Raw genomic sequence first — 19485 nt, 5'->3', positions numbered from 1 at the left:
CATTAATGAGCAGGTGCATTTGTGTGTGTCACGTTGTTAATGACTCAATCCTTACAGATAAAAAAGGCCGTCATTCCGTCCGGCTCTCCCGTTACTTCTGTTTACAACCTTTGTTACCTGTTTAAATTCTGCTGAGCCCATCAGGTGACATCAATAGAAAATAACTGAACCATGCGTTTCTAATGCGGGCCACAAGATGTTTTCCTGTGGTTATGTAATATTAAGTTGTGGCCACTGATTACGCATGAAAATATCCATTCTCCCTAAATTGTCATACTTGTTCCAAAGTTGGCCTGTGTTTATTACAAAAAATAAAAAATTGATTCTGTCATATGTGTGAAACAACAGTTTTCGTAAAGGACATTTACCAAAAAACAAAATTAGATCATGGGTTGGGACGCCCAAACCCAATGTGTGTTCGAAAGACGGGGTAAGCGCCGGTCCCGAGGCGGAGACATTAAACCCCCCTCGCTCCCTCCAGAGGAGGGAGGAGAGTTGGGTATCCTGAGGCGCGCGGCGGGACGGCCAGGGCGAGACCGTCGCACGCTACGCTGAGGCGAGAGGTTCCGAGGGCAGAGCCCCAATCGGGGGTGTCCGCCGGACGCAGGCTGGCCTGCTCTGCGCGGATGCCGCCCCAGCACACCTACGCACGCCCCAACGGCAGGTCTGCCAGGCCCTCAGACGGGCCAGCGGGAACGCGCGCGCGCGCCTGCTTTGGAGCGAGGGGTCGGTGCCGGAGAGGGGGTCGGCCGGGGAGTCCGACGGGTAGGTCGTGGCTCGGACCAGGGTGGAGTTGGCAGCGAGCACACACGCCTCCATCCTGTCACCCCGCCCTTCCACCTCGGAGCCTCGAGGCGGCCGGGCGCTCTCTGGAGAGCGGGGCCGTCCCCCAATTACTACTGTATGTCCGATTGGACACATTATTACCAAGCTAAGGAGTGCCCAGTTTGAGTTGAAATCCAACACTGGTACGAACACAAAGTCGATCATCGAACTACAGCCTAGAGTGTCCTGGTGCAAAGTGCACATATGGACACTCTTATGCCTGAACAAGGTGTTATGAACAATCCATGATGAGCACAGAAGTTCAATAATTAAACTACTTTGGAGTAGTTCTTAAAGATGTTATGTGAGTAAATGTCCTCATTTCCAACCCGTCTCCCCTCAGGAGACACCTCCTGGCTGCAGGATGAATGTGAGGAGCTGAAGACCCCTGAATGTCCTGCTGGGTATGTTTAACATTTAGAGAAGAAGAAAGGGACTGAAGTGGACAGAAAGCTTGATTTCATGACTTCTTTCTGACATTGTATGGGCAGATTTGTGCGTCCTCCGCTCATCATTTTATCCGTGGATGGATTTAGAGCTTCTTACATGAAAAGGGGGAACGGTGTCATTCCAAACATGGAGAAGCTCAGTAAGACCTGCATGGTTTTGTTCCTCTGTTCAGAGTGATTGTTGAATGTTGGATCCTCCAAAGTGCTGTGAGAAAAACTGACTTGTTTTGGTAGATTTTGTAGATATCAATGCTTCTCTGTCCTTTTCAGAAACATGTGGAACCCATGCCCCTTACATGAGGCCTGTTTATCCCTCCAAAACCTTCCCCAACCTCTACTCACTGGCCACAGTAAGTATGTTATGATGAAGATATGTCACTCCAGATCCTAACATCTACTGGAGGTCTGTTGGGATTAGAAGGATATTAGTATGTTGTTATGTGACACACAAAAAACAGCATCCACGATGGACAAAGGATTTTACAGTTTGTCTGACCAATCTTGGGGTATTCCGTGAAAGTTGCTCAACAAAGAGGGACCTGAAAAAGTCAGACTCAAACTATTGGCATCTCCTACTTAAGTTTTAAGAGGTTCCACAAACACAGCTCAGTCTTCTTTAATCTAGAAAGAATGAATTTGCTGTTGTTATCTGATTTTATATGATCTCATTACATGATGTAAGTAGTGTGGAATTCATCTGGAGAAATGCTCTCTTCAGAATTCTGTTTCAACCTGTCCGACATTCTTTTATACAAAACTTAAATAAGCTGGACAGTCAGCATTGTCCAGAGCAAACTTGTGCATTGGTAATAGAGGGTGGGGTCAGGGTTCTGTGATGGTAGAGGGTGGGGTCTGGGTTCTGTGATGGTAGGGGGTGGGGTCAGGGTTCTGTGATGGTAGAGGGTGGGGTCTGGGTTCTGTGATGGTAGGGGGTGGGGTCAGGGTTCTGTGATGGTAGGGGGTGGGGTCAGGGTTCTGTGATGGTAGAGGGTGGGGTCTGGGTTCTGTGATGGTAGGGGGTGGGGTCAGGGTTCTGTGATGGTAGAGGGTGGGGTCTGGGTTCTGTGATGGTAGGGGGTGGGGTCAGGGTTCTGTGATGGTAGGGGGTGGGGTCAGGGTTCTGTGATGGTAGGGGGTGGGGTCAGGGTTCTGTGATGGTAGAGGGTGGGGTCAGGGTTCTGTGATGGTAGAGGGTGGGGTCTGGGTTCTGTGATGGTAGGGGGTGGGGTCAGGGTTCTGTGATGGTAGAGGGTGGGGTCTGGGTTCTGTGATGGTAGAGGGTGGGGTCTGGGTTCTGTGATGGTAGGGGGTGGGGTCAGGGTTCTGTGATGGTAGAGGGTGGGGTCTGGGTTCTGTGATGGTAGAGGGTGGGGTCAGGGTTCTGTGATGGTAGAGGGTGGGGTCTGGGTTCTGTGATGGTAGGGGGTGGGGTCTGGGTTCTGTGATGGTAGGGGGTGGGGTCAGGGTTCTGTGATGGTAGAGGGTGGGGTCAGGGTTCTGTGATGGTAGGGGGTGGGGTCAGGGTTCTGTGATGGTAGGGGGTGGGGTCAGGGTTCTGTGATGGTAGAGGGTGGGGTCAGGGTTCTGTGATGGTAGGGGGTGGGGTCAGGGTTCTGTGATGGTAGGGGGAGGGGTCAGGGTTCTGTGATGGTAGGGGATTGGTTCCCATCATGGTTCCTTGGGGAACTCTACATGTCATCTTTGTTTGACTGCAGAGTTATGTCATAACTAATATTTTTGGTTCATTTACAGTATTTCTTTTTAATTCAGGGCCTGTATCCAGAATCTCACGGGATCATTGGAAACTCCATGTATGACCCGGTGTTTGATGCAACATTCAACCTGAGGAGTAGAGAAAAACTGAATCACCGCTGGTGGGGAGGACAGCCTGTAAGTGCAGAGAGACTAATTAAAGTAGAAATGCTGGACTTGATCAGCTCAGGTTTAAATGTGATACTGAATTCTGAAACTCTTTAAATGTGACAAGAACAAACCTGTGTGAAAACTGGATGACAACTCTCTGGAAGAGAGATTGACCTGACTATCACACTAACCCTCAGTGAGATGTCCTCCTCATAATCCATAGTGTCCTTCAGACATGATGGACATGGTTTCCTCACACTTATGTTTGTGAAAACAACACTCCAGTATTACTCTTCCAGAGGATGAAATTCTAATAAAAAGATGAAAAGATGTTTTTTTTTCTCACCAGATCTGGATCACAGCACTCAAACAGGGAGTGAAGGCTGCTTCCTTCTTCTGGCCTGTGTAAGTCTGCACACACACCTGTACTCTGCAGATCGGTGAATATTAATCTTCATGGTTCTGCTCAGTTTGACATATTTAATCTGGAATTCAGTCAGACTCACACACCAAAGTTGATTGTGATTTTTTTATTAACTTAGAGGTAAAACGTACATTGATTACAAATGAAAGATATCCCATTTATATGTGCTGTCCTGTGTTCTAACACACTTCTGTGGATACGAGTACAGATTCAAGGTCACAGGTGGTTTCATCTGTCTGAATCTGGCCTGAGATGACCAACAAACCAACCATCTAAAAATGAGCATTGCAGTAGTTCATACTAGATGACGTGAATTCATGGACCAGTTTCTCAGCATGACTTTGAGAAAAGATGCTTCTTATGTTGGCAATATTATGAATAAAATGAAAGAAGTACACTTTAGATGTTTCTTTTATATGTAATATTGACAGGTCCTCTTTCAATTTCACGCATAGACAACTGAGGAAAGAAATGTTTTAACCTGGATTTAAAAATGTCTACATTTGGTGAAAGTTTAATCTCCACTGGCAGTTTGTTCCACTTGTTTGCAGCATAACAGCTAAATGCTGCTTCTCCATGTCTGGACTCTGGTCTGGACACTGGTCTGGACTCTGGTCTGGACTCTGGTCTGGACTAGAGTCTTTGGATCTAAGAGCTCTGCTAGGTTTATCTTCTCTGAACATATTACAGATGTATTCTGGGCTGTCTTAAGCCTGGTACATACATAAGGATTTTTTAAATCTGATGAGATTTTTATCTGTTAAACATCACACATGAAGATAAAAAAACAGGTATTTAACAGTTTTGATCATACTGTGTGTGGTGGCTCCGATAATCTCAGCACCGAACAACACATATAACGGTGCTGTCCCACAACTGATCTAGAATCTAGTCCTCCGAGCCAGAAATCTTGCATGATCAAATGTGATCTAACAAAAATGAAGAAGACGAACCATGGCAACAGCTGGAAAAACACAACACCCAGCATGGAAGAGGGTTTACGAGACGAGGTAGTGATGGTGGTCTTACGACTATTAGAAACATATAAATCCAGAACTGAAAAAAATAACCGACTGGACCAGCGTGAACACGGACGTTATATCCTTCCCAGACAGCTCGCTCTCTGATTGGCTATGTTCCGTTCCACGTCACCATCCACAGAGTCACAACTCAGGAGTCGTTGCTTTCCACACACGTCAAGATTTTTGGTAGAAAATATTGAACATGTTCAATACTTCTGATTCTTGGCCACGACCCATTTCGGAGTCGATTGTTGGGATGAATTTGCTCTTAACACACCTCAGACTACAGGATCATTCTGGTCTGGATTCTGATCTGGGCTCTGGTCTAGACTCTGGTCTGGATTCTGGTCTAGACTCTGGACTGGACCCTGTACTGGACTCTGGTCTGGACTCTGGACTGGACTCTTGCCTGGACTCTTGACTGGACCCTGTACTGGACTCTGGACTGGACTCTAAACTGGACCCTGGACTGGCCTCTGGACTGGACCCTGGACTGGACTCTGGTTGGACTTTGGTTGGACTAGTTGACCAGAATAAATCTAAGCGCTCTGCTAGGTTTATATATGAAATTACCACATTACTGCTTCATAATGTGATAATTTCACATATTTTGCATGTCTGAACTTTCTGTTTTAAATTCAGCCCTTGTAATTGTAAAGAAATACATCATTTATTTTGGTTTTGCGATTTCAGACAGGAAGCAGAAAACGTAGGCCTAGTCAAGAAGAGGTTAAATTCATTCATTCTGTCATTGTGACCATATGTTGTGTTGATATATTCCAGCACCATCCCGTTGGAGAGGAGGATTCTGACCATGCTGCAGTGGCTCCACCTCCCCGAAGGAGAGAGGTGAAATCAGAGACATATTAACATCTTTTCACATGCAGTGTCTTTCATTCTCACCAGAGGTTTCCTAGTGCATAACAGGATTTAGAAAAAAGAAAACGACTAACATGCTGATACAAAATGTATTTGAATCAGACTGTAGGCCACTGAAGTCATGCTTCATATATGTGTGTGTTTTCACGTTTCTCGTTCATCCACTGCCACTATGTCTTCACTCCTGTTAACTACTACCATTACTGTCACTTTTCAGATGGCAACAACTTCTGTATTACTTCTGCAGTTTCTAAACTCATGAAAAGTTGTCAATTATCTTTCCCTTTAATAATACCAGTTAGTGTTTCATTATACATGGTTGCAAACCCTGGTTAGCCTTCTTTATAACCAGGTAGAACTGGTAAGGATGGTGCTTCTGTAGAATGAGCAACACAGCTAAATGTGTGAATAGAGCCCCTCAAAAATACACCACAATCCCCTGAAATATTCTCCTGTTGGTTTTCACTCTTGGTGGCTGCCAGGTGTGTGTCAGTCTCAGATGTATGACTGGTACCTGACAGACATATCAGAATGAGATTCTGAAGCCAGTGGTGATTCATATCTCTAGAATCTGGGACTTAATGTCATCCTGAAGGATGACATTTTCCCCCACCGAACCAGGGTCATGACCTGCCTTGAGTCCTGACTGCAACACTTGAAGGGATGAGCGTGATCGTTGGCCAACATAATCACACTTGTTGACCTACAACAAGTCCTGGTTGAGAAATGGGACATCACAGATGTATATAGATCTTCCACATGCTACTGAGGTCCCTGACAGTGTCAAAGAATGAAGTCAATAAAGGCCAAGATTTGTTGTTTTTTCCTTCTTACTGTGGGAGACTGCAATCATCCAATTCAACTCCCTGGGCCAACACCTTATTGTGGTGGAGGGGTTAGTGTGAGTTGGGTGGTGGCCAAAAGCAGAGATCCTGGCGGGCCGATCCTGAGCTGCAGAAGCTAGCTCTTGGAAACTGGCCTAAAATTTGAAAGAACGCTAGGATCCAGGTTATTCTTTTTAAGAAGAAGTTGCCCAGGAGAATGTTTCAAAGCATCTGGAACACAACCCAAAATAAGAGAGGAATTAACAAAATTAACAATCCAATGACCTATGGCACACAAAACCTCCTTCAGGAGTCGGGGTGGAATAGAATCACCAGGACAGTGTGACGGCCTCAGACGTTGAACTATTTCGGATATCTGACAGATAGTCAGAGGTTCAAAATGTTCAAACACAGCAGAAGATTCTTATTCTCATCCTCCTTGATCTGAGTGCGGCCTTCAACACCATTTCCCACTCCATCCTCCTGGCTAGACTCTCCTCCATCAGCATAACCCACACCCCCTTCAACTGGTTCAAATCATCTCTGGCTGCACTCAGTTCATCTAGTTGAAAACATTTACTTCCCAGTCAGTCCCAGTCACCAGTGGTGTGCCCCAGGGCTCTGTCCTTGGCCCCCATCATCTACCTCCTCCCCCTCAGTTATATTTTTAGAAAACACCACTTACATTTTCATTGCTATGCGGATGACACCCAGCTCTACCTCTCCACCAAGCCTAACTCTGCCCTCCCACCATCCTCCCTCACAGATTGTCTTCAAGAGATTAAGTCCTGGTTAACCTCCATCTTTCTTAAATTAAACTGCAGCAAAACAGAATTTTTTATTGGTAGGCACCAAATCCACTCTCTCCAAATCTGACAGTTTCTCCATTCCCATTGATGATTCTTCCATTTCCCCCTCCCCTCAGGTAAAGAGTCTGGGTGTCATCCTCGACAGCACTCTGTCTTTTACATCACATATTAATGACATAACCCGGTCAGCATATTTTCACCTTCGCAATATCAACCGCCTCCGCCCCTCCCTCCCCCCTCACACCGCCACCATACTCGTTCACAGTCTTGTCACCTCCCGTCTCGACTACTGTAACTCCCTTCTGTTCGGTTTTCCCCAAAAAACACTTCATAAACTTCAACTGGTTCAGTATGCAGCAGCTCGGGTCATCACAAGAACCGCCTCCACCCATCATATCACCCCTGTCCTGCAGCAGCTCCACTGGCTCCCCGTCACCTACCGCATCCACTACAAAATCCTGCTGTTCACCTACAAGGCCATCATCACCTCGCTCCTCCCGACCTTTCTGATCTCCTCCATGTCTCCATACCAGTCCGTTCCCTCAGATCCTCCTCCTCCATCCACCTCATCGTCCCCCCAGCCCGCCTTGTTACCATGGCGAGCAGAGCTTTCAGCTGCTCTGCTCCTCATCTCTGGAACTCCCTCCTCCCAGACCTCCGTAACTCTGATTCAATACAACTGTTCAAATCCAAACTCAAAACACATCTGTTTAAACTGGCATCCTCACTGTAATATTTCACACTGCTTTTATTATTGTTTTATGAATTCTTTAATTTATGAGTGTATTTATTGATTTGTTTTATTCTTGTGTTTTATCCTGTAAGGTGACCTTGAGTGTCTAGAAAGATGCCAACAAATAAAATGTATTATTATTATTAAGACACAGTCAGCACAGCAGGATCCGGTCAGCAAAATGAGGATGAGCGTCTGACAGCGCTCACTTTCTCAATAAAAAATTAAAAAATCTTTCACACGGTACAAAAGATGTGTGAAAGATTTTTAAAAAAATTTATTGGGTTGTTCTCCAGCTGCTCTGAAACATGCTGCTGTGCAACCCCTTCTTAAAAAGAATAACCTGGATCCTACCGTTCTTTCAAATATTAGGCCAATTTCCAAGCTTCCTTTTCTCTCCCAGATTCAAGAGAAAGTTGTTTACGATCAGTTACAGGATCATCTGAAACTTTATGACCCTTATGAGAAATTCCAATCTGGTTTTAGGCTGTGTCACAGCACTGAAACAGCCCTTCTTAGGGTGTGCAATGATTTATTTTTAGCTGATGATTCTGGAGCCTCTGCTGTTTTAATTCTTCTCGACCTCACTGCGGCCTTTGAAACGGTGGGTCATGACATTCTATTAATGCGCCTGCAACAGTCTGTAGGAATAAACGGCATGGTACTCAAATGGTCTGAGTCCTCTTTAAGAAAGAGAAGCTTTTCAGTCCATCTTGGGCATTTCTCTTCTTCTGAGGACCCACTTAATTATGGGGTACCTCAAGGCTCTATCCTGGGCCCTATTTTGTTTTCATTAAACTTACTTCCTCTGGGGTCCATCTTTAAAAAATATAGCGTCTCTTTTCACTGTTATGCTGATGACATCCAGATCTATCTGTCTTTTAAATCTGCATTGCGTTGAAAATCGTCAAAAGTGTTTGCAGGATGTTAAAATTTGGATGGAGAGGAATTTCCTGTGTATAAATAGAAATAAAACAGAGGTCATTATTTTTGGGAAATCTGACCTGTTGACAGGATGCAGCAGCGTTATTGGCACCCTGGACTCATTTACTCATCCTTTTATTAAAAACCTTGGTGTTTTATTTGATTTTAACCTCAAATTTGACAGGCAGGTTTGTGAAGTAATCCAGTCTAGTTTTTATCATCTGAGGCTTATCAGTAGAATTAAGCCTTAATTTCCCTGTGATGCCCTAGAAAGGGTCATTTACACTTTTATTTTCTCTAGACTGGACTACTGTAACTCCCTTTATCCTGGGATTGATCAATCTCTCCTCCGCCGTCTACAGCTGATTCCGCCTATTAACGGGGACCAGACGGCGGGAGCACACTAAGCCAGTGCTGCAATCTCTTCAGTGGCTGCCTGTCGCTTTTAGAATTTCTTTTAAAGTGCTACTTCTGACTTTTAAATGTTTACATGGTCTGGCTCCTCTCTATCTGTCCGATCTTCTGCACCACCACCGTCCTGGTAGGGCTCTGAGGTCTGAAAATCAGTTGAGGTTAGCAGTCCCGAGGACTCGACTAGTCACTCGAGGAGACAGAGCTTTTTCTGTGGTGGCTCCAAAACTTTGGAATGGACTTCCTCTCTCTGTGAGGTCTGCCAAAGACTTGAATGATTTTAAATGTCTTTCGAAAACTTATCTTTTTACTTTGGCTTTTAATCCTAGAGAGCAGGATCATTAGGCTAGGCCTTTTAATTTATTTTATTTGTTATTTTACTGTTTTATACTGTTTGTTTTATTATGGTTTGATGTGTTATATGTTGTTATTTTTATCTATACAGCACTTTGGGCACCCTGGGGTATGAGAAGGTGCTATATAAATAAAGGCTGATTGAATAAAGGTTGATTGGGACGTGGAACATCGCCTCTCTGGCAATGAAAGAGCCTGAGTTAGCGTGCAAGGTTGAGCAGTTCCGCTAGATATAGCTGGATCTAGTTCGCACATAGCTTGGGCTCTGGAACCAGTCTTCTTGAGAAAGGCTGGACTGTCTACCGCTCCGGAGTTGCTCCTGGGGAGAGGCGTCTCCATTGTTGAGGCAGCCACCCAGAGCTGTGGCTGTGAGGTCATCGGTGCCTGTCCTGGCGGGACATTTTGGGTTGGTGAAAGGAATATTTCGAAGACCTCCTCAGTCCCACCGACACATCTTCCAATGAGGAAGCAGAGTCTGGGGTAGTGCTGGTTCTCCCATCTCTGGAGCTGAGGTCGCTGAGGTGGTTAAAAAGCTCCTCGGTGGCAAGGCTCTGGGGGTGGATGAGGTCCGCCCAGAGTTTCTTATGGCTCTGGATGCTGTAGGGCTGTCTTGGCTGACACGTCTCTGTAGCATCGCGTGGACATCGGGGACAGTTCCCCTTGACTGGCAGACTGGGGTGGTGGTCTCCCTCTTCAAAAAGGGGGACCGGAGGGTGTGCTCCAACTACAGGGGAATCACACTCCTCAGCCTCCCCGGTAAGGTCTATTCAGGGGTGCTGGAGAGGAGGGTCCGTCGGATAGTCGAACCTCGGATTGAGGAGGAGCAGTGTGGTTTTCATCCCGGTTGTGGAACAGTGGACCAGCTCTACACCCTCTTCAGGGTCTTTGAGGGGACATGGATAAGATGTTCGACGGTGCCCCCCGGGACTCCTGTGGGGGGTACTCCGGGAGTACTCCGGGAGTAAAGAGTGCTGGACCCTCTTGTATGAGCAGTCCGGTCCCTGTACGACCGGTGGCTCGTCCTTGGTCCGCAGAGGTGTCGCTTAGTCAAGTAGTAACGTGTTACTGTATTGTCATTACTTTTGTCAGTAACTAATACTCTAATGAATTACTCTTTAAATAAAGTAACTCAGTTACCATTACCCTATGGCAGATCTCCAACCTTTTATCTTCTGTGAGCTACTTTAACCTGGTGAAAGTGCAGCAGCGCTAATTTCCATACACAACCGAATTTCCTCATTTTGCATATAATGCATTAAAAATGTCCACAGGACATGTGAACATGTAGCATACGTTGTATTTCAATACTTCAATTGTTGTGAAAAGAAACAGTGATGTATACCCCCCCCAAAACAAAGAAAATTTACTACTAGCACATACATGATGTACTCTTTGAAAAAAAAGTCACCAGCTAATATATTTCAGTATGAATGAATCTTTTCTAAATTCACATTATGTTAGAATATAACAAGCAATACAACTTTGTGCACATAAATCCACCATCATCTTATGACCTCTATGTTTCCATCAGTAAAAAGACTGGCACTGCATGGATTCAACCAGTAGCTTCTTCGGCGGTGTTGTGAACAGAGCTTGTTGTTTTTGGAGTGCAGTTTTAGGCTCTTTTATCTTCTCTCTACAGAGGTTGGTTCCGCCGGAAAGTCCCGACAGAAATTGCTCTGAAGTTTGGTGAAATGCCGCTCCACATTATTTTTTTTCACCAACGGCCAGGCTCGCGCCACAGATCAGACACAGACACTAGTCGTTCATGTTTGTGAAACAGAAGTCTGTTTCCCACTTTTCATGAAAATAAGTTTTTTCCTCTTACTGGTATAAATGCTGGCATTTTTGCCAAAAGATAGCACCTGCCCTGGTCTGCCCGTGCCTCCTCCCTCTGCCCTCCCCCTACAAATCACAAATAGCAGCACAGCTCGGACATTTGATTGGCAGCTAGTTGACAAAAAAAAAAGGTTTAATCTCGAAAGGGGACAAGAAATCTGTAATGATGTTTTCCTAAATGACAAATGGATTGTTTTGTGTTATTATTATTATTATTGTTATTATTATTAATATTATTATTATTTTTGGAGAGCGCCTAGAAAAGGCCTCGCACGCTACCGGTAGCTCACGAGCGACAAGTTGGAGACCCATCCGATATGGTGTTTTTGTCCATTACTAGCTAAAGTAATACAGCTTGGCCAGCAGCTCTGATCTTCTTCTTGTTTCTTTTTTTTTTTAACTTTATTCAAATCATGGCTAGGAGATCCAGATCATGTATAAGTGATCCAGATCATGGCTGCGTGATCCAGATTATGGCTAGGTGATCCAAATCATGGCTAGGTGATCCAGATCATGGCCAAGGGATCCAGATCATGGCTAGGTTATCCAGATTATAGATAAATGATCCAGATAATGACTAAGTGATCCAGATCATGGCTAGGTGATCCAGATCATGGATAAATTATCCAGATCATAGCTAGGTGATCCAGATAATGGCTAGGTGACCAAGATCATAGCTAGGTGATCCAGATCATAGCTAGGTGATCCAGATCATGGCTACGGGATCCAGATCATGGCTACAGGATCCAGATCATGGCTAGGTGATCCAGATCATGACTAAGTGATCCAGATCATGGCTACGGGATCCAGATAATGGCTAGGTGATCAAAATCAGGACTAAGTGATCCAGATCATGGCTAGGTGATCCAGTTCATGGATACATTATCCAGATCATAGCTAGGTGATCCAGATCATGGCTATGTGATCCAGATCATGGATAAATGATCTAGATCATGGATAAATGATCCAGATCATGGCAAGGTGATCCAGATCACGAATAAATTATCCAGATCATGGATAAATTATCCAGATCATGGCTAGGTGATCCAGATCATGGCTAAGTGATCCAGGTCATGGCTAAGTGATCCAGGTCATGACTAAGCGATCCAGATCATGGCTAGGTGATCCAGATCATGGCTAAGTAATCCAGATCATGGCTAGGTGATCCAGATCATGACTAAGCGATCCAGATCATAGCTAGGTGATCCAGATAATGGCTAGGTGACCAAGATCATAGCTAGGTGATCCAGATCATAGCTAGGTGATCCAGATCATGGCTACGGCATCCAGATCATGGCTAGGTGATCCAGATCATGACTAAGTGATCCAGATCATGGCTAGGTAATCCAGATCATGGCTAGGTGATCAAAATCAGGACTAAGTGATCCAGATCATGGCTAGGTGATCCAGTTCATGGATACATTATCCAGATCATAGCTAGGTGATCCAGATCATGGCTAGGTGATCCAGATCATGGCTATGTGATCCAGATCATGGATAAATGATCTAGATCATGGATAAATTATCCAGATCATGGCTAGGTGATCCAGATCATGGCTAAGTGATCCAGGTCATGGCTAAGTGATCCAGGTCATGACTAAGCAATCCAGATCATGGCTAGGTGATCCAGATCATGGCTAAGTGATCCAGATCATGGCTAGGTGATCCAGATCATGACTAAGTGATCCAGATCATGGCTAAGTGATCCAGATCATAGCTACGGGATCCAGATCATGGCTAGGTGATCCAGATCATAGATAAATGATCCAGATCATGGCTACGGGATCCAGATCATGGAGAAATGATCCAGATCATAGCTACGGGATCCAGATCATGGCTAGGTGATCCAGATCGTGACTAAGTGATCCAGATCATGGCTAGGTGATCCAGATCATGGCTAGGTGATTCAGATCATGGCTAGGTGATCAGATCATGAATAAATTATCCAGATCATGGCTACGGGATCCAGATCATGGCTAGGTTATCCAGATCATGACTAAGTGATCCAGATCTTGGCTAGGTGATCCAGATCATGGGTAAATGATCCAGATAATGGCTAAGTAATCCAGATCATGGCTAGGTGATCCAGATCATGACTAAGCGATCCAGATCATAGCTAGGTGATCCAGATAATGGCTAGGTGACCAAGATCATAGCTAGGTGATCCAGATCATAGCTAGGTGATCCAGATCATGGCTACGGCATCCAGATCATGGCTAGGTGATCCAGATCATGACTAAGTGATCCAGATCATGGCTAAGTAATCCAGATCATGGCTAGGTGATCCAGATCATGGCTAAGTGATCCAGGTCATGGCTAGGTGATCCAGATCATGGCTAGGTGATCCAGATCATGGCTAGGTGATCCAGATCATGGCTAAGTAATCCAGATCATGGCTAGGTGATCCAGATCATGACTAAGCGATCCAGATCATAGCTAGGTGATTCAGATAATGGCTAGGTGACCAAGATCATAGCTAGGTGATCCAGATCATAGCTAGGTGATCCAGATCATGGCTACGGCATCCAGATCATGGCTAGGTGATCCAGATCATGACTAAGTGATCCAGATCATGGCTAAGTAATCCAGATCATGGCTAGGTGATCAAAATCAGGACTAAGTGATCCAGATCATGGCTAGGTGATCCAGTTCATGGATACATTATCCAGATCATAGCTAGGTGATCCAGATCATGGCTAGGTGATCCAGATCATGGCTATGTGATCCAGATCATGGATAAATGATCTAGATCATGGATAAATTATCCAGATCATGGCTAGGTGATCCAGATCATGGCTAAGTGATCCAGGTCATGGCTAAGTGATCCAGGTCATGACTAAGCAATCCAGATCATGGCTAGGTGATCCAGATCATGGCTAAGTGATCCAGATCATGGCTAGGTGATCCAGATCATGACTAAGTGATCCAGATCATGGCTAAGTGATCCAGATCATAGCTACGGGATCCAGATCATGGCTAGGTGATCCAGATCATAGATAAATGATCCAGATCATGGCTACGGGATCCAGATCATGGAGAAATGATCCAGATCATAGCTACGGGATCCAGATCATGGCTAGGTGATCCAGATCGTGACTAAGTGATCCAGATCATGGCTAGGTGATCCAGATCATGGCTAGGTGATTCAGATCATGGCTAGGTGATCAGATCATGAATAAATTATCCAGATCATGGCTACGGGATCCAGATCATGGCTAGGTTATCCAGATCATGACTAAGTGATCCAGATCATGGCTAGGTGATCCAGATCATGGGTAAATGATCCAGATCATGGCTAGGTGATCCAGATCATGACTAAGTGATCCAGATCATGGCTAGGTGATCCAGATCATGGCTAGGTGATCCAGACCATGACTAAGTAATCCAGATCCTGACCAAGTGATCCAGATCATGGCTAGGTGATCCAGATCATAACTAGGTGATTCAGATCATCGCTAGGTGATCTCGATCATGGATAAATTATCCAGATCATAGCTAGGTGATTCAGATCATAGATAAATGATCCAGATCATGGCTAGGTGATCTAGATCATGGATAAATTATCCAGATCATGGCTAGGTGGTCCAGATCATGACTAAGTGATCCAGATCATGGCTAAGTAATCCAGACCATGACTAAGTTATCCAGATCATGGCTAAGTAATCCAGATCATGGCTAGGTGATCCAAATCATTACTAAGTGATCCAGATCATAACTAGGTGATTCAGATCATTGCTAGGTCATCTAGATCATGGATAAATTATCCAGATCATGGCTAGGTGATCCAGATCATGGCTAGGTGATCCAGATCATAGATAAATGATCCAGATCATGGCTAGGTGATCTAGATCATGGAAAAATTATCCAGATCATGGCTAGGTGATCCAGATCATGACTAGGTGATCCAGATCATGTCTAGGCGATCCAGATCATGACTAGGTGATCCAGATCATGACTAAGTGATCCAGATCATGGCTACAGGATCCAGATCATGGATAAATTATTCAGATCATGGCAAGGTGATCCAGATCATGGATAAATTATCCAGATCATGGATAAATTATCCAGATCATGGCTAGGTGATCCAGATCATGACTAAGTGATCCAGATCATGACTAGGTGATCCAGATCATGTCTAGGCGATCCAGATCATGGCTAGGTGATCCAGATCATGACTACGTGTTCCAGATCATGGCTAGGTGATCCAGATCATGGCTACAGGATCCAGATCATGACTAAGTGATCCAGATCATGACTAGGTAATCCAGATCATGTCTAGGCGATCCAGATCATGACTAAGTGATCCACATCATAACTAGGTGATTCAGATAATCGCTAGGTGATCTAGATCATGGATAAATTATCCAGATCATAGCTAGGTGATCCAGATCATAGATAAATGATCCAGATCATGGCTAGGTGATCTAGATCATGGATAAATTATCCAGATCATGGCTAGGTGATCCAGAACATGACTAAGTTATCCAGATCATGGCTAGGTGATCCAAATCATTACTAAGTGATCCAGATCATCGCTAGGTGATCTAGATCATGGATAAATTATCCAGATCATAGCTAGGTGATCCAGATCATGGCTAGGTGATCCAGATCATAGATAAATGATCCAGATCATGGCTAGGTAATCTAGATCATGGCTAGGTGATCCAGATCATAGATAAATGATCCAGATCATGTCTAGGTGATCTAGATCATGGAGAAATTATCCAGATCATGGCTAGGTGATCGAAATCATGACTAGGTGATCCGGATCATGTTTAGGCGATCCAGATCATGGCTAGGTGATCCAGATCATGGATATGTGATCCAAATCATGGGTAAATGATCCAGATCATGGCAAGGTGATCCAGATCATGGATAAATTATCCAGATCATGGACCAATTATCCAGATCATGGCTAGGTGATCCAGATCATGGCTAAGTGATCTAGATCATGGCTAAGTGATCCAGATCATGGCTAGGTGATCTAGATCATGGATAAATTATCCAGATCATGGCTAGGTGATCCAGATCATGACTAAGTGATCCAGATCATGACTAGGTGATCCAGATCATGACTAGGTGATCCAGATCATGACTAGGCGATCCAGATCATGGCTAGGTGATCCAGATCATGGATAAATGATCCAGATCATGGCTAGGTGATCTAGATCATGGATAAATTATCCAGATCATGGCTAGGTGGTCCAGGTCATGACTAAGTGATCCAGATCATGGCTACGGGATCCAGATCATGGATAATTTATTCAGATCATGGCTAAGTGATCCAGATCATGGCTAGGTGATCTAGATCATGGATAAATTATCCAGATCATGGCTAGGTGATCCAGATCATGGCTAGGTGATCCAGATCATGACTAAGTGATCCAGATCATGACTAGGTGATCCAGATCATGTCTAGGCGATCCAGATCATGGCTAGGTGATCCAGATCATGGATAAATGATCCAGATCATGGCTAGGTGATCTAGATCATGGATAAATTATCCAGATCATGACTAAGTGATCCAGATCATGACTAGGTGATCCAGATAACGTCTAGGCGATCCAGATAATGGCTAGGTGACCAAGATCATAGCTAGGTGATCCAGATCATAGCTAGGTGATCCAGATCATGGCTACTGCATCCAGATCATGGCTGCGTGATCCAGATTATGGCTAGGTGATCCAAATCATGGCTAGGTGATCCAAATCATGGCTAGGTGATCCAGATCATGGCCAAGGGATCCAGATCATGGCTAGGTTATCCAGATTATAGATAAATGATCCAGATCATGGATAAATGATCCAGATCATGGCTAGGTGATCTAGATCATGGAGAAATGATCCAGATCATGGCTAGGTGGTCCAGGTCATGACTAAGTGATACAGGTCATGACTAAGTGATCCAGATCATGGCAAGGTGATCCAGATCATGGCTATGTGATCCAAATCATGGATAAATGCTCCAGATCATGGCAAGGTGATCCAGATCATGGATAAATTATCCAGATCATGGCTAGGTGATCCAGATCATGGCTACGTGAGCCAGGTCATGACTAAGTGATCCAGATCATGGCTAGGTGATCCAGATCATGACTAAGTGATCCAGATCATGGCTAAGTGATCCAGATCATAGCTAGGTGATCCAGATCATGTCTAGGTGATCCAGATCATGGATAAATTATCCAGATCATGGCTAGGTGGTTCAGGTCATGACTAAGTGATCCAGGTCATGGCTAAGTAATCCAGATCATGGCTAGGTGATCCAGATCATGGCTAAGTGATCCAGATCATAGCTAGGTGATCCAGATCATGTCTAGGTGATCCAGATCATGGATAAATTATCCAGATCATGGCTAGGTGATCCAGATCATGACTAAGTGATCCAGATCATGGCTAAGTAATCCAGATCATGGCTAGGTGATCCAGATCATGGCTAAGTGATCCAGGTCATGGCTAAGTGATCCAGATCATGGCTAGGTGATCCAGATCATGGCTAGGTGATCCAGATCATGGCTAAGTAATCCAGATCATGGCTAGGTGATCCAGATCATGACTAAGCGATCCAGATCATAGCTAGGTGATCCAGATAATGGCTAGGTGACCAAGATCATAGCTAGGTGATCCAGATCATAGCTAGGTGATCCAGATCATGGCTACGGCATCCAAATCATAGCTAGGTGATCCAGATCATGGCTAGGTTTTCCAGATCATAGCTACGGGATCGAGATCATGGCTAGGTGATCCAGATCATGGATAAGTGATCCAGATCATGGCTACGGGATCCAGATCATGGCTAGGTGATCCAGATCATGACTAAGTGATCCAGATCATGGATAAATTATTCAGATCATGACTACGTGTTCCAGATCATGGCTAGGTGATCCAGATTATGGATAAATGATCCAGATCATGGCTAGGTGATCCAGACTATGGCTAGGTGATCCAGATCATGGCTAGGTGATCCAGATCATGGCTAGGTGATTCAGATCATGGCTAGGTGATCCAGATCATGGCTAGGTTTTCCAGATCATAGCTACGGGATCCAGATCATGGCTAGGTGATCCAGATCATGGATAAGTGATCCAGATCAAAGCTACGGGATCCAGATCATGGCTAGGTGATCCAGATCATGACTAAGTGAACCAGATCATGGATAAATTATTCACATCATGGCTACGTGATCCAGATCATGGCTAGGTGATCCAGATCATGGATAAATGATCCAGATTATAGCTACGGGATCCAGATCATGGCTAGGTGATCCAGATCATGGCTAAGTAATCCAGATCATGGCTAGGTGATCCAAATCATTACTAAGTGATCCAGATCATAACTAGGTGATTCAGATCATTGCTAGGTCATCTAGATCATGGATAAATTATCCAGATCATGGCTAGGTGATCCAGATCATGGCTAGGTGATCCAGATCATAGATAAATGATCCAGATCATGGCTAGGTGATCTAGATCATGGAAAAATTATCCAGATCATGGCTAGGTGATCCAGATCATGACTAGGTGATCCAGATCATGTCTAGGCGATCCAGATCATGGCTAGGTGATCCAGATCATGACTAAGTGATCCAGATCATGGCTACAGGATCCAGATCATGGATAAATTATTCAGATCATGGCAAGGTGATCCAGATCATGGATAAATTATCCAGATCATGGATAAATTATCCAGATCATGGCTAGGTGATCCAGATCATGACTAAGTGATCCAGATCATGACTAGGTGATCCAGATCATGTCTAGGCGATCCAGATCATGGCTAGGTGATCCAGATCATGACTACGTGTTCCAGATCATGGCTAGGTGATCCAGATCATGGCTACAGGATCCAGATCATGACTAAGTGATCCAGATCATGACTAGGTAATCCAGATCATGTCTAGGCGATCCAGATCATGACTAAGTGATCCAGATCATAACTAGGTGATTCAGATAATCGCTAGGTGATCTAGATCATGGATAAATTATCCAGATCATAGCTAGGTGATCCAGATCATAGATAAATGATCCAGATCATGGCTAGGTGATCTAGATCATGGATAAATTATCCAGATCATGGCTAGGTGATCCAGAACATGACTAAGTTATCCAGATCATGGCTAGGTGATCCAAA

General features: G+C 44.6%; 1 protein-coding gene across 2 annotated transcripts in view; it reads left to right on the top strand.

The window, feature by feature from the left end:
• enpp2 (ectonucleotide pyrophosphatase/phosphodiesterase 2) overlaps positions 1-19485 on the top strand; it is a 74095-nt gene that overhangs the window by 13588 nt on the left and 41022 nt on the right. For both annotated transcript variants that reach the window (XM_041988153.1, XM_041988152.1), the window contains exons 5-10: positions 1169-1229; positions 1317-1414; positions 1545-1624; positions 3045-3164; positions 3487-3542; positions 5367-5432. In XM_041988153.1, the coding sequence (XP_041844087.1) occupies positions 1169-1229; positions 1317-1414; positions 1545-1624; positions 3045-3164; positions 3487-3542; positions 5367-5432 (481 nt within the window). The remainder of the gene's footprint in view (positions 1-1168; positions 1230-1316; positions 1415-1544; positions 1625-3044; positions 3165-3486; positions 3543-5366; positions 5433-19485) is intronic.

The sequence above is a fragment of the Melanotaenia boesemani genome, chromosome 6 (assembly GCF_017639745.1).
Source record: "Melanotaenia boesemani isolate fMelBoe1 chromosome 6, fMelBoe1.pri, whole genome shotgun sequence".
In the NCBI taxonomy this organism is placed as follows: domain Eukaryota; kingdom Metazoa; phylum Chordata; class Actinopteri; order Atheriniformes; family Melanotaeniidae; genus Melanotaenia; species Melanotaenia boesemani.
The sequence above is the reverse complement of the archived record's forward strand: the minus strand, read 5'-3'. Positions and strand labels throughout refer to the sequence as shown.